General features: G+C 26.9%; 3 protein-coding genes across 6 annotated transcripts in view; 1 reads left to right on the forward strand and 2 right to left on the reverse strand.

The window, feature by feature from the left end:
• The window catches only part of LOC114130738 (voltage-dependent anion-selective channel-like), a 49,082-nt gene extending 44,736 nt beyond the window's left edge, over positions 1-4,346 (reverse strand). The window contains exon 1 of the mRNA XM_050205799.1: positions 3,867-4,346. The gene's annotated coding sequence lies outside the window, so the exon portion shown is untranslated. The remainder of the gene's footprint in view (positions 1-3,866) is intronic.
• Positions 4,347-4,707: 361 nt separating this feature from the next.
• Positions 4,708-12,298, forward strand: LOC114123351 (DNA-directed RNA polymerase III subunit RPC2). The gene is made up of 2 exons (XM_050205792.1): positions 4,708-5,050; positions 9,086-12,298. The coding sequence occupies exons 1-2, from the start codon at positions 4,847-4,849 to the stop codon at positions 12,218-12,220; spliced, it is 3,339 nt and encodes a 1,112-aa protein (XP_050061749.1). The 5' UTR covers positions 4,708-4,846; the 3' UTR covers positions 12,221-12,298.
• Positions 12,299-14,944: 2,646 nt separating this feature from the next.
• LOC114123352 (serine proteinase stubble-like) lies at positions 14,945-23,258 on the reverse strand. 4 transcript variants are annotated; one of them, XM_050205794.1, is made up of 14 exons: positions 23,069-23,258; positions 22,839-23,000; positions 21,477-21,662; positions 21,160-21,357; positions 20,843-21,040; positions 20,516-20,725; positions 20,046-20,147; positions 18,062-18,253; positions 17,904-17,980; positions 17,732-17,826; positions 16,551-16,819; positions 15,654-15,707; positions 15,363-15,517; positions 14,945-15,281 (listed from the first exon to the last, which is right to left on the reverse strand). In XM_050205794.1, the coding sequence occupies exons 1-14, from the start codon at positions 23,121-23,123 to the stop codon at positions 15,117-15,119; spliced, it is 2,118 nt and encodes a 705-aa protein (XP_050061751.1). In that variant the 5' UTR covers positions 23,124-23,258; the 3' UTR covers positions 14,945-15,116. The 4 variants fall into 4 exon arrangements, with proteins under 4 accessions (XP_050061751.1, XP_050061754.1, XP_050061752.1 ...); XM_050205797.1 differs by lacking the exon at positions 21,160-21,357; XM_050205795.1 differs by lacking the exon at positions 15,654-15,707.
• Between the last annotated feature and the right edge of the window lie 597 nt (positions 23,259-23,855).

The raw sequence follows: 23,855 nt of genomic DNA on the forward strand, positions 1-23,855 counted from the left end.
AAAACAAGATAGGGACTACTCATCAATGGAATTATTTACAGCAACAATCTCAACGTTATAACACAAATTATTCTATAAATATAAACTGATAAAATTGATTAACACTAACCAAAAAAATATGTATCTTTTTTCTACTTTCAAAAAATAGTGCTAAAAAAAAAAACAGCAAAGTAACATCAACGCTTTGAAAAATGCAAATACTACAAGTCACGATCACTGTTCAGTACACTTCATTATTTGTCTATATTGTATTAATTAATTTAATAAACTAAATTATTACACTACTAACTATACACAAACTAATAGACTGTTTTTTTTTTTTTTTGTTATAATCAGCTCATGACAGATAAATAAATAAGACATAAATGTTGTAAAAACACATATTATAAATCCAAAAGATAACTTTTGAAGATAATCTTATACATATTTAAAAATGTAAATATTTTTAAAATACCAATTTCAGAATTTAGATTTATCAAACTTATGTATTTATTTAAGGAAAAATCAGGGTGTCATGCTTGATGAACCACCTTGTATTCTGGCACATCATATATTCATATCAGTTTTTCAGTAGTTTGTGCAGGCATATACTCAGTGGACTGTAATTTTACTAATAATAATAATGTTGAAGACAATTGATAACTATATACCTCATCCTTATGATAAAATAACATTTTATACTACAGTTTTAAAATATAAGATTTGGTATTTTATCATGATGTATGAAATCAACCATTATAATAGATCGATATTTAAAATTGGATTTTTAGTTTCTAAGCAAATGAGTCATTAACAGACAAACATAAATAGTAAAACTTTTGAGTGGGATATTTATCTGTAATTAATTACAGTATAATAAAAATTGGGAATTATTATTAATGTTGGACATCAGTTCAAACATTAATGGTTAAATGAAGAAAAACCTGTCAACACAATTAGCAACATATCTTATCTTTATAGCTTATCAAATTTTTTGTTTTCCGATTTAATTTTTCTAACATAATATTAATAGGTACCTAATCTAAATCAATTGGTCTGATATAAGATTTAAAATATCACTATTGTGACATAAGTCTTTTGGGTCAAAGACCAAATATTCTGTTAATAAGAGTTTAAAGACATAATTGATTTTGATTATCGATAAAGCTATTTTAGCACATTATTTCAATATTACTACAAAAAAATATTAAAAACTATGAAAAAATAAAAAAAAATGTTAATCACAAGAATAATACTAATGTAGAAAATATAAAGAATAGTTGTATGAAATTAAATAATTATAAAGTTTATGATCTACACAACATTTTTAAATTAAGTTAGGTAGGTAATATTATATTAGACATTTATAATATTCTAAAAAAATAAAATAATAATTCAATTGATTTATTGTATGAAAAGATGTAATAATTATATTTACAGATGTTTGTTTAAAATTAATGTTGTGTATAATTTAAACGATAGTATTAATTTTCAAACTGATAAAATATATTCACTAATAACAAAAAATAAAACAAAACAATTATATGTACATATAAATACAAAAAAAATATAAAATAAAAATATGTAATATTTATACAATGTTAATACTGGATAATTATTATTATAAGTGAATCGAGAATTTAGGTACATAAACCCGTTGTATGGATCATCTTGGAAAAATAATAATAAATCATTTTTTTCATGCATATTTAATAAGTTCTCTGATTATAAATGCTGAAAGCAAAATGACTAGGTGATATTTCAGAGAAAAAATGAAATTAAAAATAGATTATTATTAAAAAAAAAAAAAATAATAAAACTGATGGAAAATAGGAACATATACTATGAGAAAAAATTAAAGCTGATGGAAGATAAAAACGTAATATTTAAGAACCTTACAACAGTATTTATAACACTATCTGAAAAAATATCAAAACTAAATTAAAAACCTTAAGACTGCATTACCAAAGGATTAGGTAGGTAAAAGGGGTTTTTAATTTAATTTTATTTGTTATTATTATTTATTAAAATTCTTATTTCTTGTGTCAAAGATAGTTATTTTTTGTTTTTATTATTATATATAACATTTCTTATAATAAACATTTATTTTTATTGTATAGTTTTTGAATTTTAAATACTTGACTAGATTGCAGATACTTACATATATAACACATTACACAGTTACTTTCAATAAAAAATATATATTTTATTAATAATGAAAATTATGCATAACTTTAAACAACATGTCTATGAAGTAAGTACCTATGTTATATTGTATTCCTATGTGTCTACCAAGAGCCAAGTGTAAATTTTGAATATGGTCAAGCTAATATTTCTTGGTTTACCATCACACACCCAAATCATCATGCACAGGAACGTCAAGTTCATACAACTATACAAGGGAACATTGTTAGTAATACACATATTATGTAGAACTATACACGCATTTATTATTAACAATGCCTTTTCTGGTTTATAGTGCAAAGACATTAAGTTCTGTTTTTCAATAAACACCTTGAATAAAGAAGAAAAATTTATGTTAAAATTGTGCTTAGCTTTGAAATTGGAAATAGATTTTAGGTACCTAAATCGCACTTTTAACACTCCGCTACAACGTTCTATTATGCGTCTGGTTGACATTTGTTTTTGATTATAATATCTTTCAGCATCCGTTGTAGGGATTGATATTGGTGTCAAAAACTATTGACGTGAGAGGTATCCAGAATTGCCTAATAATATTTTTAAATAAAGATGTTATTAAAAAGAAATAATTTGTAATTTAAATACAATGTTAGGAATGTATTTTACCTAATAAATAAATGTTATTATGATTGTGTCTGTATAATTGCTGAAAAACTGGTAAAACAGAACTATTATTTCATATATGTGTATTGTGGATGCTACCAGGAAATAATGCATTCACATTTAAAATTCTTAACTTTGAATCACAAATCTAAAGTTGAGTTTAAATATTTATTTATTTAGTTAAACTATAAGATATACACTGCAACCTTACAACATAAAATATATTAAAGGGCTGCCATTAAGTCACTTTTTCAACTGAAAACCATTTTTATTTTGGAAGTCTCTAAAAGCCCTTTTTTCAGTAAAAGTTTTTTTTTTTTATTACTTTTTTAATATTATATCATTGATAGTTTTCTTAAAATGCTCGTTTTTGTAAAAATATTTGTTAAAAATCATGAATAAATAGGTAAATTATGTAGTATATTATATTATATACCTATTCATATTTAATGTTATATACTATAGGGATAATGTTAATATTTTATAACATGGCTTTAATATTTCAGTTGAATAATAATATGCTTTTAAGTATTAGTTCTGTCCTACAATGAATGATTTCTAAAATTAAATAATCTAAAATAATAAAAGGTAAATAATAAATAGTTATAATTAAAAAATATTAATCTAATTTTCGACTATTTTCAAAATTAAACTTAAGTGGCAATATTGTAATATAGTGAAAAATTAGGTTTGAAAGATTACCAATCTACCTATAGAAACTGTAATAATATTAAAAATCTTACTAAACAATTATTAAAAATATTCAAAAGAAAATTTAAAAGTTATCTATTGCGGATTTCACTCAGCTTATTCAGAGTTCTAGGTAACTTAACCCATTCGTCAAATATTTCTGGCTGGTTTATTGCCTCCACAACTTTGTTTGTACGGTAGAATACAGACGGTTGAGACAAAATTATAAACCGACTATTATCAGTTGGAGACTGGTACGATTTAGTAGCAAAAAATTCAATGTTACTAGAATCTTATTAATGTAGAGAAATATTAAATATATTTATATTATTTTGAAACACTACGTGCACAATTATGAAAAATGAACATAAGAGTATAATTTATTCACTAACCTTTGTATTTAAATCAATTGCAGACTGATGGTATTTTGAAATTATATGTGGTCGTAAATGTTCAATAAAATATCTTACAAGGTCTGAAGTAAGTCTGAAATTTTTAATGAAAATTCGATCTGATGTATCGAAAGTATCTGAATTTGTCTCTTTCCTTTGTGTTTGTCGTACGTTATTCACTCGTTCATGCTCAATAACATTATCAATCGCAAATAACATTGCCATTTCATCAAAATTTGCCATTGTAATCGAAGAAAGACAATTAATTACGGATTAATACAAAGAAATATACACAACGCAAAATGACAAATCGATAATTGATAAAAATATTTAGTGGGTAATAACTATAATGTCTAATATTCTGTTGTATAATAAGAAAATTTATATCACATTTCATACATTAGACGAATGTTTTTCGTTCGACTAAAATCATACATGTTTTTAAGAATACCAAATTTTTATTATCGTGCGATAAAATTCTTATCGCATTCGCCAGTTTATCGCGATTTCAAAAATCGGCCTCCAGTAAAAAGTACTTTGCATTGAAGTGGGTATGCTAAAAATTATTTTGTTATCGTTTATAGTGTTTATATCATATTAATATTAATGTTTTGGAATATATTTTATGTTAAGAGATCGCTTATATTAAAATATACTAGAACAAGTAGAATTCCTTCTTGGAATTGTACATACTATTAATTATGAGCAATTATAGTCTTATTATGAATACGGTGTAGACCGTCCAGTGTACAGTGTACAGAATTTATAGTATCAAGTAAAATTACTTGTTATCAATATTTTTGTTTATCACGTTTTTCGGTTTATCATTTTCTTCAAAATGACAACAAACGCACGTTTTTTTTTCGTAATCCTATCGTAGAATTTTTATTTAACGTTATGTATTTTTTTTCATGAACTTATTTAACTCTATCGACTATCGTTACTCATTGCAGAGACGTAAGAACTAAACAAAAAAAAAAATGGTCGAAGTGCTTCGTGACAAAGAATTTCTAGTCAAAGAATATTTGGAGACCCGTGGATTATACAGTCATCATATTAACTCTTTCAATGCATTCATCGATAGCGACTTGAAGAAAATCATTCAGCAAAATCATTCCGTACGAAGTGATGCAGACCCAAACTTTTATTTGCATTTTAAAAATGTTACCGTCGGCCACCCACAGGTACGATAACATAATTTAGGTAGCATATGTCATACGTATAATTTATTGTATGAATATAAATTATAATACTTAATAATTAATAATAATTAATTAATAAATATAAGCGAATAAAAAATTACATTATGCTGTATTGATTTTTGTTTCCATAAAATAAAAATAATTTTAATATATAAAAAAATGGCAACATTATTCACACAAGAACCTAGGTCTTTAAGTATTTTGATTCTGAACTTATAAAATAATTCGGTATTGTCATGTTATCTCGATTACCCAAATACTTCCAAGACTATCTGTTAGAATCATTTGGGTTATCTCGACTACATCCGTATAGGAGTTCGTTAATAAATGTATATTTACGGGTTGCAATCTGTATCATTGTAATGTACAATTTAATTTTGTTTTCGATGTAAAATTACTATTAGCCAATTAGTTGACTCTAACCATCATATGTTGGTTTTTATTTCGTCAGTCATTCGATAACCATCCTATAAGAATTACGTCTATTCAATATTTTTTTTATAATTTGCCATCGTCCGAAATCTTTTGGAAATGTAACATAAAAAAATTCAAAAAAGGTAAATATACGAAATGGTAATTGGTTTGCGAGATCACAAATATCGTTTACGACTGCTGTGTGATTCATATAACATGGCTGGTCTAATGAAATGATACTAAGTGATGTGAACAAGAACTACATTTAAGTGAAAATACAGTTATGTACTGGAGTCTGGAATAATTACTTAAATGCAGTATGTGTAATGGCTATTGAAAATAAATCACAAGAAAAAAAGGTGGACGGTGGAAAATTGTAGAGATTGATGAAAGTTTATTGTTTTTAATTTTTATACTATTACATACATTTTTTTATGTTTCACAATAGATTTAACTAATTGTTAAATAAACAATATTATAATATGAATATATTAATTTAAATTTAATTTTTTATAATTCAATATTATTAATTATTTTTATTATTTAAAAATTGCAGCAATCAAAATAACACAGTTGATCATATAATAGGTAGTCTTTGAAATATTTGGGTAGTCGAGATAACACAGTTGTGCACATAAGGCAGTTGAGATATCACGGAAGTGTCAAAAATTCTATTCTAATTTTATTTTATATAGGTATTTCTGTTAAATTCAAAATGTAGTTATTTAAAAACAATTTATCATTAATTTAACTACCTATATTTTTTCAATCCATCTAAGAACAGCCTGCAGGTATATTTTGCCAATCATCATATTTTTATGAGAACCATTGATTAAACCATAATATGTATATATATTTAAGTCATTTATCTACTATATATTTTTAGGTGTTTAATGTTTTCACATTTTAGGAAAAATTGATAATTGAATCAATGATAAATATTTTTCATAATTATATTCATTAATACCTCGATTAACACTGATTCTTTCTAAAGTGCTTATATTATTTTGTATTCTTTGAAAGCTTTTTTCTAATTTATTTCATAATGTTAATGTATTCTGCAATATATATTATAATGTAAGTCGTGTAAATTAACTATTCTTTTTATTTCTAGTATAATTGCTGTTGTTCATCTATATCATCATATAAAACTATTTATTATTTATAAAAGTATCATCCATTTTTTGAAAATATGTAATAAATTCCACTTATACTTTGAGTCTTTGAATCACTATGTTTACATTATCTACATACCTAGTATAAAATATTTATACAATTTTAATTTTTTATTATTACCTTATATGGTATGTATAAAATATAGACTTTTTCAAATTTTTAAATACATGTTTTTCTATAACTGCATAATTTTTGTTTTTTTTACCCCTATATTTAATAGTACAAAGCTATCAATTTTCAATTTTCAAATGGCAACCTATAATATTAATAATTGCATTAATTAATAAAGCTATATTTTTTATTAATTTTCTTGTTAAAATGTTTAACTTTTGTTAATTTATTGACTCAAAGTTGGGTAGTTTCAGAAGGTTTATAAGTGTTATATGTATATACTAATCAACACCACCAGAACTAGGATTTTTATTTGCAAACACTGGTAAGTATAATAGTAATGACTTCAATATCGTCGACCTCATGGTGTAGCAGAGAATGGTGATAATATTTGTACCTGATACTACCTGCCATAGCTTATCTATCAATTGTCATATAATTATTATTAATTGGACTAATATTACTAATTATTATCGCTTATCTACTGATGAGTTATAACACTTTTACACTCAATAAACTTTCCCAAAACTACCCAACTTTGAGAAGTTCTATCTCATCAATAGATTAACAAAAAATGAAATTTGAATGTGATAAAGATAATTCATAAAAAAAAATAGCCTTATTAATTTATAATATTTTAAGTATAGGTTGTTATTTGAAAATAAAAAATTGATAGTGGTTTATCTAATAAATATAAGGGTGAAAATATGGAAGTGTTCTAAACTTCTAGAACAGTATGGATCTTAAATTTTGAAAAAAAAAAATTGAAAAAAGTCAATAATTTTTGAAATAATGAGTGTTGTTTGATAAAAGAATCATCCTGTATAGTATATGTATTTAATTAACCTTTCTTACTTAAAATAATTAAATTTTTTAGCTGAATCAATATTTTTAATTTACCTAGAATCTTCTTTTTTGATATAATCACAATATTTTCTTAATTTATAAGAAATTAAATGATTAATATTATGAAGTATGTAATTCAATTATTGAGATTTTCTTTAATCAATTTAACATGTTTGAAGATGTTTAGATTTATTTGGTTATGTACATGATATACAACTTGAATGCAATATTTTCTTTATTTAATAACAATTAGACTATCAAAGAATCAACTATACTGAGTGCGCCGAAAGAGTGCAAGTCGGCTATCAAGTTCTGCGCATCCTCTTGTATCTCCCTGCTATCAAAACTGGTTTCCCTATGGCAGAGTGACGTTTGGGGATGCGCAGTAAAACCGAATTTGGTAGCTGCCGACTTGCGCTCTCTCAGCGCACTCAGTATAACAGAATATTTCATTTTCTGAGTGTTGAATCATACATGATTTTTTAAGGAATAAATATTTATGTTTAAGCAAAATCTTTCGGTTTACGTACAATTGTATCGTAATGGTTTTTAATAAAAACTTTTTACTAACTGTAGTGCTCCTAATTAGTATATACAATATTAAATACATTTTATACCAAAAAACATCATATATCATATTGTAATAATATAATAAACATTAAAAATTATTTTTCAAACATCAAAACAGGCCTTATTTGTTAAACCAGAAACTATTATGTACTGTTGAAAAGCTGCTTGTAAGCATTTTAAAACAGTATAATATACAATTATCACCATTCAATTATGATAAGAGTTAAAAAAAATGTTGTAACATTAATAAGATAGATGTACTATAAAAATTGATATTTTATTTTAAAGCTACATTCAACAGCTTTGGAATAGTATACACAATGTCTCTATATCACTGTTGCAATAGACTATCATATTCTTTACTATCTATCTCAAACTTTTCCAATACTGAGAAATATTTAATATTTATACCAAATTTCAAGTATTCAAGTGGATCTATTTGGCGGTTTAAGAGAATATTCGTGACAATAGAATGTCCTACACTTAATTATATTATATTGATTTATATTTAAGTTCTATGACTTTTTTTTTGCATAATATATTGTTATCAAAATATTTAAATTTTTCTCAATATTAATTCATTATGCCTAAAATAAATATTGATTTTTTTTATAAATACTTCAATACTTGAATAGGTTGAGTGAAGCTTCAATAGTATTATATTTTTTCTGTTTATTTTTGGACTGAATCTTTGAATGCATTTTTTGATTTTTGTGAATTTTAACTCTGCTGTATAAGTAATTGACATTATTTTTGTATTTGTATTTAAATTTTTATCAATTAAATGTAAATATTACTCTTGAAAAATTTTTTATTTCTTAAACTACATTTTCATAACACTAATAACAAAATGTAAAAAAATAAATTACTATGAGAATATAATGATGTTTTAATTTTTAGGTAGATGATGGCTTCAATGTTACTAGAAATGTTACACCACAAGAATGCCGCTTACGGGATCTAACATATTGTGCTCCTATATATGTTGATATTGAATATGTTAAAAGCGGCATGAAATATCTTCGAAAAGGATTCATTATTGGCCGTCTACCTATAATGTTAAGAAGTAATCGGTGCTGTCTTTACCAAAAATCAGATGCCGAGTTAGCAAAAATGAAAGAATGTATATATGACTCAGGTGGTTATTTTATAGTAAAAGGAACTGAAAAAGTAATATTGATGCAAGAACAACCTGCTAAAAACAAAATATTGGTCGAAAAAGATTCTAATGGAGTACCTACAGTTCAAGTAATGAGTAGTACTGTTGACAAAAAGTCTAAAACTAATATTATTTTTAAGAAAAATTTGATTTATGTTTGTCATAACGCTCTTGAGGAGAATATACCTTTTGTTATTTTTATGAAAGCTCTTGGTGTCTGTTCAGATCAGTTAATACTTCAGATGGTCGGTACAGAGTTTGCTATTATGAATCAAATGTATCCATGCTTTTTAGAAAGTAGCAAGTTAAATATCTATACTCAAAAACAAGCTCTTAGATTTATTGGAGATAGGATAAAAAAAATGGGGTTCACCTCTGAAGACTATGATAGCAGAGTTATTACTGAAGTACATGATTTTTTATCTACTGTGATTTTGGCTCATATACCCGTGACTAACACTAATTATCATATGAAAGCTATATACACTTCAATCATGGTAAGGCGACTTATTTTTTCACTGTCCAATCCAGATTTATTTGATAGTAAAGATTACTATGGTAATAAGTGTTTAGATTTACCTGGATCATTTTTATCTTTACTTTTTGATGATACTTTTAAACGTTTCACTTTTGAACTGAAATCTGTAGCTGATAAGAATATACCAAAAGTGAAGGCTACTCCGTTTGATATAATCAAGTACATTAGAACCGATACAATTACAAACGCCTTGGTATTCGCTATTCAAACTGGTAATTGGTCTATTAAGAGATTTCGTATGGAAAGACATGGTGTTACTCAGGTTTTAACTAGATTGTCATATTTATCAGCTATAGGTATGATGACTAGAGTTAATTCACAATTTGAAAAAAGTCGAAAAGTATCAGGACCACGTTCATTACAACCTTCCCAGTTTGGAATGTTGTGCCCTTCTGATACTCCTGAAGGAGAAGCTTGTGGACTCATAAAAAATATTTCACTTTTAGCTCATGTGACGACTGAATCTGAGGATGATGATGCTGTATTACAATTAGCTCTTGATTTAGGAGTTGAACCAGTAGGCTTGTATTCAGTAAACGATTTGCATGAAGATTATATGTATTTAATAATATTTAATGGAAATATCATTGGTTCTACTAACAAGTGTATTGACTTTGTTGAAAAATTTCGGAGGTGTAGGCGGAAAGGTATATTCAGTAAGTTTATTTCCATTTACATATCAGAAAGGCACAAGTGTATTTACATTAACTCTGGTGATGGTAGACTATGTAGACCGTATATAGTTGTAGAAAATGGTCAGCCATTACTCACTAATGATCATATTGATGATTTAAAAAGAGGGTATTGTACATTTCAAGATTTTATTGATCAATCTCTTATTGAATTTATTGATGTCGATGAAGAAAATAATTGTTTAATAGCGTATAATGAAGAGAAGATTGTTCCTGAAACTACTCATATGGAAATGGCGCCTTTCAGCATACTGGGTATATGTGCTAGTGTTATACCTTTTCCACATCATAACCAATCGCCCCGTAACACCTATCAATGTGCTATGGGTAAACAAGCCATAGGTACTATAGCTTTAAATTACCAACATAGAATAGATACACTTCAATACAATTTGTGGTACACACACATACCAATGGTTCATTCTAAAGCGGTACCAATGATCAATTATGATAAGTTGCCAGCTGGTCAAAATGCCACTATTGCTGTTATGAGTTACTCTGGCTATGATATTGAAGATGCTATCATATTGAATAAGGCTAGTGTTGATAGAGGTTTTGGAAGAGGTGGAACATTTAGAAATTCTAAATGTTTCTTAAGACATTATCCAAATCAAATGATGGATTCTATTCAAGGACCTATCATCGATAATGCCACAAAAAAACCAATCTATAAACATAGGGCATTAGAAAATGATGGTATAGCAGCTATTGGTCAACCAGTATTTGATAAACAAGTCACAATCAATAAAGCAACACCAAAAACTATTACTGTAGAAGATGTAGGTGGTGATAGAGGTTTTAAGGAAACACCTTTATTTTACAAAGGATATGATCCATCATATATTGACAAAGTAATGATAACATCAAATAGTGATTGTTTTTTGATTAAAGAAAACTTTAGACAACCAAGACGACCTGAAATTGGTGATAAATTTAGTAGTAGACATGGTCAAAAAGGAGTGGTTGGTTTGATTGTAGAACAAGAGGATATGCCTTTCAATGAAGTTGGAATATGCCCAGATTTGATTATGAACCCTCATGGTTTCCCATCTCGTATGACAGTAGGTAAACTTATTGAACTTTTAGCTGGTAAAGCGGGATTATTAGAAGGCAAATTTCAAGACGGCAGTGCTTTTGGTGGTGCAACTGTCACCGATATTAGTAATGAGTTGCAGAAACATAATTATAATTATCTGGGAAAAGATGTACTATACTGTGGCATTGATGGTAGACCTATGGAAGCATATATTTACTCAGGCCCAGTTTTCTATCAACGTCTGAAACATATGGTAGCCGATAAGATACATGCTCGATCTAGAGGACCTAGAGTGCTGTTGACCAGACAGCCAACAGAAGGTAGATCAAAAGATGGTGGACTCCGGATGGGAGAGATGGAAAGAGACTGTCTTATTGCATATGGTGCTAGTATGCTGATCATTGAAAGATTGATGTTAAGTAGTGATGTGGTAGAAATGGATGTATGCAAATTATGTGGTTTATTTTCATATTCTGGTTGGTGTCACATGTGCCAAAAAAGTAATTCAGTGTGCCGAATCAAAATGCCTTATGCATGCAAATTACTATTTCAAGAACTGCAAGCAATGAGTATAGTACCTAAAATATCATTGAAAAAATATTGTGACTGAAAAGTATTTGTATTCAAATTTAAAAACATTTTGTGTTTCCTAAGTTTATTTGTTTAATAAAATAATTTAAATAAATTATTTGTTTTTGTTAACAGAACTGATGATAACATAGATTTTATAAAACATCACAACTTTTGCTTAACAAAATGTAAAGGTGAGTGTTCATTATTAATTTATAATTGATCTGTACATATAACTAAAGATTACTATTTAGCCTCAGACATTTTGTTTATTGGTGCCACTTAGTGCTAAAATTAATTTCTCAATCATTCAGTTTTAAAATAAATTATAATCTACTTTTATAATTGCTGATTGTCCAAATTGTTGGATTAGTATTTTATTATATAAGTAATTATAAGTAGTCTACATTTAACATTGTTTACATTATTATTTCAATTCTATTTTTATTCTTTTTGAAATTTAATAACTTACAAAAATCCTACAATTTTTTTATGTGCTGTTTTATTTGCATATAATATATTATGTGCCTTAAAAACTAAATCGATTGAGAATATTATACTTTGATTTAAAAAAAATACTTATTAATGTCTAATTTATGTTGTCTATTTTTATTAATGATAATATTATTTTTTTAATAAAATGTTTATTTTAATCTATTAAAAAAAATATTGTATTAATATAATTATTTCCAGTACTTGTGATATATGTTTATATATTTAATTACTTCAATAAAATATTTTTGTTTTTAAATGCTTGTAGAGAAAAAAAATAATTATTTGTAATTCCATATTCACAAACAAAAATTTGCACATTCAATTTTATAATTGCATAATCAGCATAGTATACAATATACATAGAAATCATTTATTAGTATGTTGATCCATTTTAGATGAGTTTTTGTCTTAGTAACACAATATAGGAGCACTAATATGATGTTTTATCTCGGATGCTAATTATGCTATAATATGTAGATTTTGTGTTGACTATATAATTCTGTTTTATATCAATGCATTCCTCATTCTTTATACCATATTTTACTTATTGAATTTGCATCTGCTGATATATTTTAAATAAATTTAAACATTAATGACATAATTATTTAGTATCTGTATACATAAATTGAAAACTTAAAAGCTACCAATATTATATCTAAACATATGTAGGTAATATTATGTTCTAACACAGGTCATCAACTTTTTAGGCAGCAGACTACAAATTATTTTTTAAATCTCGCTAGTCACATTTATAAAAATGTATATAATAATTACTAGAAATGGATTAAAAAATTTATGCAATGCTTAAATGTGTTTGTGGGCTTCAAACAAATAAGATGGACTGCAGATTGAAGAATTTTTAGTGCGTTAATTTGTAATGATGATTATATTAATTTTATTAACATTTAAGTCAATACCGGCTTGTTGTTGAATGATTTAATATGTTTGTACTTAGTGGTATAAATAGGCAATAGAATAACGTTAATCTAAATTCTAAATAATAACATTTTTCTATTAAAAAGCGTTTACACGCATTTATAAAAAATTAAAATAAACAACAATTAATATTGCTATAAAATCAATAAATTTATTACTCCAGTCAGAATCTAAAATATGTTGACATTCTAAAACGGGAAAAACTTGACGACTATAAAATATTGTAAAAAATAAACATTTTTGAATTATTATAAAATCAAATAATTATACGTTAATCGTGATATTTTTTAAAAGTTAAAACTTTTCGTAATAATGAGTGTAGAGCATTTAACCGTTTATAAATCACCTTATGTGTATAGTATGTAATAGGTAATTGAAAATAATATTGTAATCATATTCAAAGAAACAACGATAAAATTTCAACAAATATCAGCACTAACAAATGTTCAAGTTTTTTTTATTGATATTTCAAAAAAAAAATACTTACAAAAATTTAAAATTTCAGCTATCTAATTATAGCTCAAAAAAGCCGATTTGAAAATTTAACCGTGTATAGATAACACTAATATAAACATTTGGTGAAAAATTGAAATATTTATAGTGATTAGTTTTTGAGTTATAACTATATAAAAAATCGATTTGGTCGAAAGCTGGTTTTTCGTAAAAATTTCCATTTTCCGTCACTTTTTTGTGGTTTTTCTCGACTTTGTCATCGGAAACCACCCCTGAAGTTTTAAATAGAAACATTTTTATTGTAGAAAAAAGTGATAACAGTAAAAAAAAAACACACACATCATTGTAAAATCATCACTTCGTTCAAAATCTAAAAGTAAATAATAATAAATAATTTTTTTTTTTTACTTATAACATGTATCTTATTTAAAAGTAGGCTAATTACCGCATAATATATTGAACTGAGTGGAAGTAATGCTAAAGCAGTTTTCATGGCGTCGTCAGTTCAAAAACTGAAAAAAGGTACCTATTTGATTTAATTTAGATTTCATAAAATAAATAGGTATATATTATAATGTAAAAAATTTCCAGTCAAGAATAAAATGAATATTTATTTTAAAATAATATACTTAAATGTTGAAATAATGTATAATAGTTTTTTGTTACATTACAGAGTAAAATAAAAATAAATATTAAATTATTTATCACATTAATACTATAATTGCAATTACTAACAATTGCTAAAATTAATATTGAACCATGGTTCATAATAATTATATAAGTTGTCATATTTAAGAGCCCGATTTTAAAAGTATACACATTACCTAATTCCCAAGTTATTAAGATACTACCTTTATTGACTACTACAGTACATTATAAATTGTTATATTAATTTGATTATTATTTGTTGGATATAAATATTATAAATTGAAATAAAAAGTTAGGTAGAACTTAAAAAAATAAAAAAATAAAAATAGTAAAAGTGGTTATATAACCGATGACAGATCTACTGAATATTGTAAATATCGAACGTATTGAGTTTGCCTTGTCTATTAAAATTGTAATATTATTTGATTAATCCAGTCTTTGAACTTTGAGATTCTCATGTACACTCCAGGACTATTTGGTTCGCCACATCGCATGCCCCACGATGTGATACCCGCCACTAACCAGCGTTTGTCAGGTCTCTGTACGACCATAGGTCCACCCGAGTCTCCCTATACAAGAGCATCGGATATTTAATTGATCGGTTTGAACAAAACAATTTTTAGAGTGAATGGAAAGCATATTATACTTACTTTGCACGCATCGAAACCTCCTTTTTCCGTACCCGCGCAGATAAACGTGTCCGGTATTTTCTTTACATATCCAGCCGCAAGGAACATACGTTCGCAAACGGAATTGCTGACCACTGGAACTGTTACTGCTTGTAGAATAGTAGGCCAATGTCCGCCTATATAGATAGATAATCGCATAAAACAGCAAACATTTTAGTAAATATTATACACTTCACTTCACATGTGAGTTTGTGATTATAGGCATTATAAAATAACATTCAAATTAAAATATACATAATAATAATACACTACCTATTACATTTGATTTTGTATTCTTGTTAATATAAAGTTGAAAATATATAAATTCTAGAAAAAAAAGTCCGATTTAGGTTATATTAGTACTTAAGGTATAATGCCTTCATACCATTGAATAGGTAAGTAATTTCGGGGATAAATGAAAGTTTGAATATTTGGTATTTTTCAAAAATTGTATTGATATATTAATTTATATAAGTATCTACCTAACTGCCTACTTAATACGAGTATGTAGAAATTTATTATATTATATTTATTATTATTGCATACCATGTAATTATTATAAATAAACAATTATTGTAGATTACGTCATAAAATGATGTTTATGATTACGTTTTTTTAAATAAATTTATCACATTACATGTATGTACTATAGAAAATGTATAGATAGGTATGTAAAAATAAATTTTGACAAAAATGGGAAAATCGGTGTACTGGTTAAGCCAATACGTTTGCATACATAAACTGACGACTGACGAGTATGACGTTCGGATAATAGAGTAAACAAGTAGGTATTCGCAATGTTGAATCCAGGTATACTTCAGGGGGGTGAATGCTCCCCTGAAATTTCTTTCGCACCCCCTGACAATAATACAACTTTCAACAAAATATACCTATTTATTAAATGCACAATACTCGTAACGATTACCGCACCTAATAGCGTTTAATAAAATATAATTTATTTATATCAATGTTTTTATACCGTAATGCCAATATAAGAACTATCTACTGACTGTATTCAGCAATGAAAAAAAAAGTGAGCCCCTCCAGAGAAATTGTCCGGATTCAACACTGGGTACTCGTAACGGCGACATTCAGATAATCGAGGTTCTACGAGTACGGTAATACCATTTATTATAGCATTTTGATTGAATATATAATTACAATTTTTACCATAATACAAAGTTCCCCAACCAGTGACACGAGCAGAATATCCTACAAAATTAAAGTCGTCTTCTGGAATGCAAACTGGTAAGATGTTCGGTTGAAATTTGACAGGTTTGTCAAATTTCAATAGTGCCAAGTCGTAATTCGTTTCATTTGACTTAAACTTTGGGTGTGTAATTACTGTCTGCAGTTTCCTAGTTACGTTACCGTAAGGTTCATCTTTCACCAAAAAATTGTATTTACCAAACACGAGGTGTATGTCTGTTACTGGAACGCTAAAAAAAAAATTCGATGCAATCAGTATAATAATTAATGAGTAAGTAATACTTAGACCGTTGTTACCGAAAATATATGTTAAATACTAATAACTTTTTTTTTTTTTAATTAATGAAGGTACCGAAATTTTGTACTCTGGTGTTATATTTTTTCATTTTTGCTATTATAAGACAGTCACAGTATTACGGAAAGCGAAAGGGGAATTTTCCTATTAAATATTAACGATTATTAATTTTTATAATAACATAGGTAATAGAAAATTAGAAAAATTTCTTGAAAACTTGTGTTTCGTAGTTATTATCGTTATTTAGTTTTGAAATAAACTGTAAACTATGTTATGCCACTCTTCCTAGAAGTATCGACTAAATTTTATTTGCTATTAGAAATCACCCTAAAAATTGAAAATAGAAACTTTTTTTCTGCTTCAAGAAATTAAAAATAAATATTTTATTATAAAACCATTTATCGGCCTGCTCAGAAAATAATAAATAGTAATAATAGTAATATAGTAGTAATACTTAATTACTCGATTTAATTTTGCAATATTAATATGTATAACCTCGTAACTTAAGGTATAGAAATAATTAAGTATAAATTATAAATTAATTCAATGTTTAATATATAGGTATATAAATTGAAAAAAATGTATTTTTTTTTTGTTATTATAAAATAATCTCGGATTATTTTAATGATTAAATAACAATTATATAAAAATTATAATAATTAATAATAATTATAAATGCCAATAATAAATCTTTCTAAAAAGTTGCGCCGAGGACCATTGCTCCCTCCGAAAAAAGATATACATGATACATTAATACATGAATAAATATTAAGTAGATACATAAATATAGCATAAGAGTATCAGTATAAGACATAACATAATCGATAAAACTATTCAATATATTTACTTTATAACACAGTGAGCAGTAGTTATAGCCCAGTTTTCATTAATTAATACGGCCCCACATTTGTGTATAGACTGTTTTTGATGTCTTAATGAAATCTTAAATAAAAAAATAACCGAATTATATTAATATTAGTTATAATTATAGGTATCGACGTATTTATAAATGTATTTACCTGCCACGGCCATTCGCCAAAAGAAACTTTATTGCCTCCGACTATTCTAGCCATTTTAATAAGTTGTCTCCCACACACTTTATTTGTGAAAACAAAAAAAATAATTAATTATATCCACGAATATTATATTATTATATAATAATTTGTCTTGGACTGACCATCTTTATAGTTGGACATATTAAATGGAGGAATTTCGGTATCTGTAGAATCGGTCGTCAAAATAACTTTCGACGGGTGTATACGAGTATTGTTCTTTGTTAATGGTTTACTAGAAGTGTTGTTTATAATATGTGTTTTGATAACAAGAGGTAAAATATTCGTACCATCGACGGCTGATAAATTGTGTGTAACTAAAACCAAAACAATTTAAAATTATATCTATAATATATTATATTATATTATAAAAAAATAAAACGATATTTTTTATTATACGCCTATACCTTAACAATTATCCAGGCTATATTCGAAGACATCCATATTTAAATATTTTATTTATTTAACAATAAAAAGCTTTCGAATTTCGATTATACTTTTTATTTGAAATTTCGGATTTTATTTTCGTTGATTTAGAGGATTTTTACTATTACACTTACACAGAAAGACGTATATGATTTAAGAATATTACGAACTCTCGCAACAAAGGTAATGCTTTGTCTCGCATAGAATAGGCAATCATCATTATCTCTAGAATATCTATAATTAAAAATATGAAAATCAGTGCACAATTTCTTTTTTAAAGTTGAGCAAAAACCGTCTGTTGGTTTTTTTTTATATAATATAGGTACACATATGATCATCCCATATTTGTGATAAGTTCAGTTGTACGATTTGTTTTTTAGGTCATCAAAAATGACGTAAAACGATAATTGTAGTTATTGAAAAACTACGTGGTAATGAGATATTAATTATAATGCTCTTAGATTTCACGAGATTTTTCAGTAGTATCTAATAAAATAAAAATGTAATTGTTAAGTAAAAATATATTAAGTGATATAGTAGTGATAGTATCTATATTTAAATTGTTCGTGGGTCGTACTTTTGATCTTAGTTGTAGATGTCTGATACGGCACCTGTATGCAATGATACCAAACGGTGAGAGAATACAAAAGGAATTAGATGTTAAATCGGACAAAGCACTTATATTAGTCATAGTGAGTACATAAATTTAATGTGTAAGTATCTGATATGTATAAGTAAAATAAAATATAAATACTGTAGGTACCATATATTTTACTTTATTGTGATCATAGTAGTATGCTTAGGCCCACACATTGATATAGGTATTTGCTGTAGCTCGAAAGATAATCATAATACATTTAGTGAGTAATAAAAAATAGTTAGATGTTAATGATTACCTTGTAATAATACTATAAATAAATATAACATGAAACACACGTATGTCTTGGTATGCGTGTATTTAAGTGCATCATAAAAAGGGTAAGATAAATACCGTATATTTACCTTCTAGAACCCGAATTAGAGTCGTAAGAAGTATAGTTGTAGCGGACACTATGGAATCTTGAACCATTAGGTAATTATGAGGACCGTCCACGATATTGTTTTCAAATAACACATTCTTTGATACGAATTAAAAATTATCTTTTACCTTTTTTTTTATTAAGTACAAGAGTTTATGGCATCGTAGATGTTAGATTTTATTTGTACTTAAAACCTTGTATTTGTCGTACTGTCGCTTAATCGATTTTTTCTACTTCAGCCAAACCACAGTAGGTAAGGTATGTACGATTATATACATAGGTATTTAAAATAAAATAAAATGTCTATAATTTTATTTTATTTTTATTGTTAAACTTTTTGTTTATCATGGTATAAGTTGAATATTTGTGGGTGTTCATAAATTGATTTAAAAATGTAAACATATTGTACAATAAACTAATAAATACGAAATATGCTCACAAAAGAATAGTAAAATATGGTTACCAAATTTGTCACGCCCTACGAAAACCGTATATAAGTCTAAATCTGGACCTCTTAAAACACTGTATTGTCAGGTCTACCCGGTCCTCAATATTTCAATATATTATTTATAGATAATATTATATAATATATATATATGTCAGATCAAGGTATGACTTACCTTGTAGGTTTTTAGACTTAACGATAGGAACATTGTTTTCTAACCTGATTTTGTTATTGTCGTTGACGAAGAATCAATATCAGTGTTGTTCTTTTTTAACAGTGTGTCAGATGTATCGTTGAATTCGTGTGTTCCGACTGGAAGCACTAACCAATAAGGAAAAATAAATAAAAATTATTGAAGTTTGATAGACCTATGTATATTACTGAAATAGGGATGGAATGATATTATACTAGCTGTCTATTATATTATCAAGACGTAAAATGATTTAAATTCTGCACGTCTGAGTCGTGATCAATGATCATAAAAGCATAATTATACCTTTCCAGTTGCCAGTTGATGAAAAAGATTAGAAAAAGATAAAACGAGAAAATGTTATATAAAAAAAAAAAAACAGAGATATAGGTTATTAGATAAACAAGTGTTTTTAATATTGCTTTCTAGTCTCAATCTAGTATCATTCCAGTATAACTAATGTTTATAAAATAATCTGTCTGATCAAGGCTAGACTTGCCTTCTTCCTGATTTGACATATTGTGAGGATCGTTTTCGATATCAACAGAGTCGGTTGTGGACTGCATCGTCGTCGAAGGGTTTACATAAGTGCTTTTTTCTGTCGGTGATGCGTCAGAGGTATTGAATTCGTAATTTTCTACCAGAAGCGTAAACTCAGTAGATGTTCGTATGAGTGGCAAACTATCGAAATGTGGTGGACTTTGCGTCACTAAAACATAAATAACATAATATTTTAAATCTATTGATTTATGCTGTTAAAATAGCATAATTTTTTTTTAACGAACTATATTTAGACATTTATAGTGTGTGGATATACACGACTTACCTTCTTCCTCGTTGGGCATATCATGATTACCGTTTTCGATATCAGCAGAATAGGTTGTGGTCGACATAGTCGTCGAAGTGCTATTTTCTTCCAGTGTTTCTTCAAAGGTATTAAATTCGACATTTTCGATCTGAACCAAAAACAAATCAGGTACTCGTAAAAGTGTTTTCTTATTGAATTCTAGTAGACTGTGCGCCACTAAAACAGAAATGACATAATATGTTATATATATTGATTTGTGCTGTTCAAATGGCATAATTTTTTTTTTTAACGAACTATATTTAGATATTTAGTATGTGTGGATATACACGACTTACCTTCTTCTTCGTTGGGCATATCATGATTACCGTTTTCGATATCAGCAGAATAGGTTGTGGTCGACATAGTCGTCGAAGTGCTATTTTCTTCCAGTGTTTCTTCAAAGGTATTAAATTCGACATTTTCGATCTGAACCAAAAACAAATCAGGTACTCGTAAAAGTGTTTTCTTATTGAATTCTAGTAGACTGTGCGCCACTAAAACAGAAATGACATAATATGTTATATATATTGATTTGTGCTGTTCAAATGGCATAATTTTTTTTTTTAACGAACTATATTTAGATATTTAGTATGTGTGGATATACACGACTTACCTTCTTCTTCGTTGGGCATATCATGATTACCGTTTTCGATATCAGCGGAATAGGTTGTGGTCGACATAGTCGTCGAAGTGCAATTTTCTTCCGGTAATGCGTCAGAGGTATTTTCTACCAGGAGCGTAAACTCAGTAGATGTTCGTATAAGTGGCAAACTATCGAAATGCGGTGGACTTTGCGTCACTAAAACATAAATAACATAACATAATATATCTATTGATGTATTGTTAACTGTTGTATTATAAGAATATTAAATTATTTTTATTACAGTTGACTGGAAATCTATTGATGTATAATACCTTTAATCCATATACGTCTAATCAGCATGATTTTTTTTAACAAATAACATTTAGTGTGACGTTTTTTTTATCACTTTTTATAAAAAATTTAAATTATTATATTATAAGTTAAAACAAAACACAATTTAATGGGATGAGAAACAAATGGCTGTCATACAAAAGTGGATCTTAAAGACCTCCTTTCTGTGTTTGTTAATATAATTAATTATAATATGTACGTAGGTACATTGTACAACAAAAATACGTCAAAATCTGATAGTGAACAAATTAAAAGCTATATTATTCGAAATTCAGACGACAATAATTACTATAAAAAATCAGAATAGTAAGTACATATAATATAATATTGTTATTCGGACCTAGTGTACATTTAGTAATATTTTTGTACGTTTTAATTTGCATCATGTTTCAAGTATTCGTTTATTGGTTTCCTATTTTAAAAACACATTAGCTATAATTTTAATATTTAACACAGGTAGTTTCCCCAAACAACTTGTACGTAGTTTTGGAGTTTATCCCGAACAAAAAAGAGCGACTTCATTTTATATGGTAGTATAGATATAGATATGGAAGTATAGATTAATACGAATATTGGATATACATGTTGTTGGTTAAGTGCGATAAACTTCTCGGAACAACGCCGATATCAAACATAATACAATTTGACGAATAATATAAGGTCAGATTGCTGATAGCTGGAAACCCATGGGTCGCCGTGTCGCACAATAAGTGCGTAATATAATATATAGCCTTATAGGTATACAATTTACACGTTTATTTTAATTAATAAAAACTAATTATTTATTAACTCTATTGAACTAAATTTGTGCCTAAAACGTTCTCTGTGATTTTCTCTTTAATTTAAAAAAAATTGTACGACGATTGAATAAGTAATTTCGAAGTTTATACCGAACAAAAAAAACTAACTTAATTTTATATAATAGTGTAAATATAAATAATCAAAATTCAAAATCAGATGCTAATATATATCAAATGATCAATAGTTTAACGTGTAACAGCGAATATTTTATTTAATAATATTATATCAGATTTTACATACCTCCTTCGAATTTAGATGTATTATATAGGCGGGAATTATTTACTGCTTTGACGGTATCCTTTGTTGTCTGAGAATAATCATATTCAGTGCTACTTTCATTCAATGATACGGTAGAAGTTTTGAGTTGAGTATGAGGTATAATTGTTTTAACATCAACAATAACTAAAACAGATATTAATGTTAAAAAAACGTTTTTACGTGATGATTACGTTTTAAAACAGAAAGCTTACTGCTCAGTATAGAAAGTATCAGCAGGGCATATGCCATAGTAGAAGTTAAAGACATTATATTGTACTGTTTTTAACATAAGTTTATGACAAAAAAATGTTGTAATAAATAAGTCATCAGTAGCAAAGGAGAAATCGTTACATAAATGAAAGGCGCTGTCTTTGCAACTACAGGTAGGTAGGTACTAGGTAGATACTCGATGCTACAGTGTCCCGAACGCAACAAAACGGCTTCCCGGCGCTAAACCACCAACTGCCTCTCGTCTTTGACTTGTAACCACTTGTCGGGCATTTTTAGAGTGGGGGTGGTCACTGGTCAACCCAAATGGTCTTGCGGACCACTGAAGAATGCAGTACAACCGAATTCAGTGGTTCTTAAGATTGTGAAGATCACGGACGACGGACTCCTGATGAAAACTTTTTAGATATCGCGGATCCCCTGACTATTTTTTTATAGTAACGTTTTAAGTAGTTTTATAATAAAATCATAATGACTTACTTGCTTGCTATTATTTATTTTTTATTGTAATTTTATCATCACTTATATTATGTTCATTATTCTTTTTGTTTAATTATTTTAAAAAAATTCATAAGATTTCAATTATTCAAAAATTATATTATAGGTTAGGTGCTTACACATTATAATATGTATAGGTACTTGTGTTTTATAAATATGTTTATTACAAGATACATGACAATAACAAATATAAATTTAAAAGAAAAGAAAATTAATTCACAAGACTTAGTAAAAATTCCCACTTTTTTTAAAATGAATATAATATATTGTTAA

Source organism: Aphis gossypii, chromosome X (genome assembly GCF_020184175.1).
Source record: "Aphis gossypii isolate Hap1 chromosome X, ASM2018417v2, whole genome shotgun sequence".
Taxonomy (NCBI): Eukaryota; Metazoa; Arthropoda; class Insecta; order Hemiptera; family Aphididae; genus Aphis; species Aphis gossypii.

Bases quoted from the DNA above. Each gene is read 5' to 3' on its own strand.
- LOC114123351 (XM_050205792.1), top strand. From the start codon at position 4,847: ATGGTCGAAGTGCTTCGTGACAAAGAATTTCTAGTCAAAGAATATTTG. The intron at 5,051-9,085 runs GTACGATAACAT...TTTAATTTTTAG, and splicing joins TTACCGTCGGCCACCCACAG to GTAGATGATGGCTTCAATGT.
- LOC114123352 (XM_050205794.1), bottom strand. From the start codon at position 23,123: ATGTCTTTAACTTCTACTATGGCATATGCCCTGCTGATACTTTCTATA. The intron at 16,820-17,731 runs GTAAATATATTG...TTTTTTTTTTAG, and splicing joins ACTGCTCACTGTGTTATAAA to CGTTCCAGTAACAGACATAC. The intron at 15,518-15,653 runs GTAGTGTATTAT...CTATCTATATAG, and splicing joins TACAAAATCAAATGTAATAG to GCGGACATTGGCCTACTATT.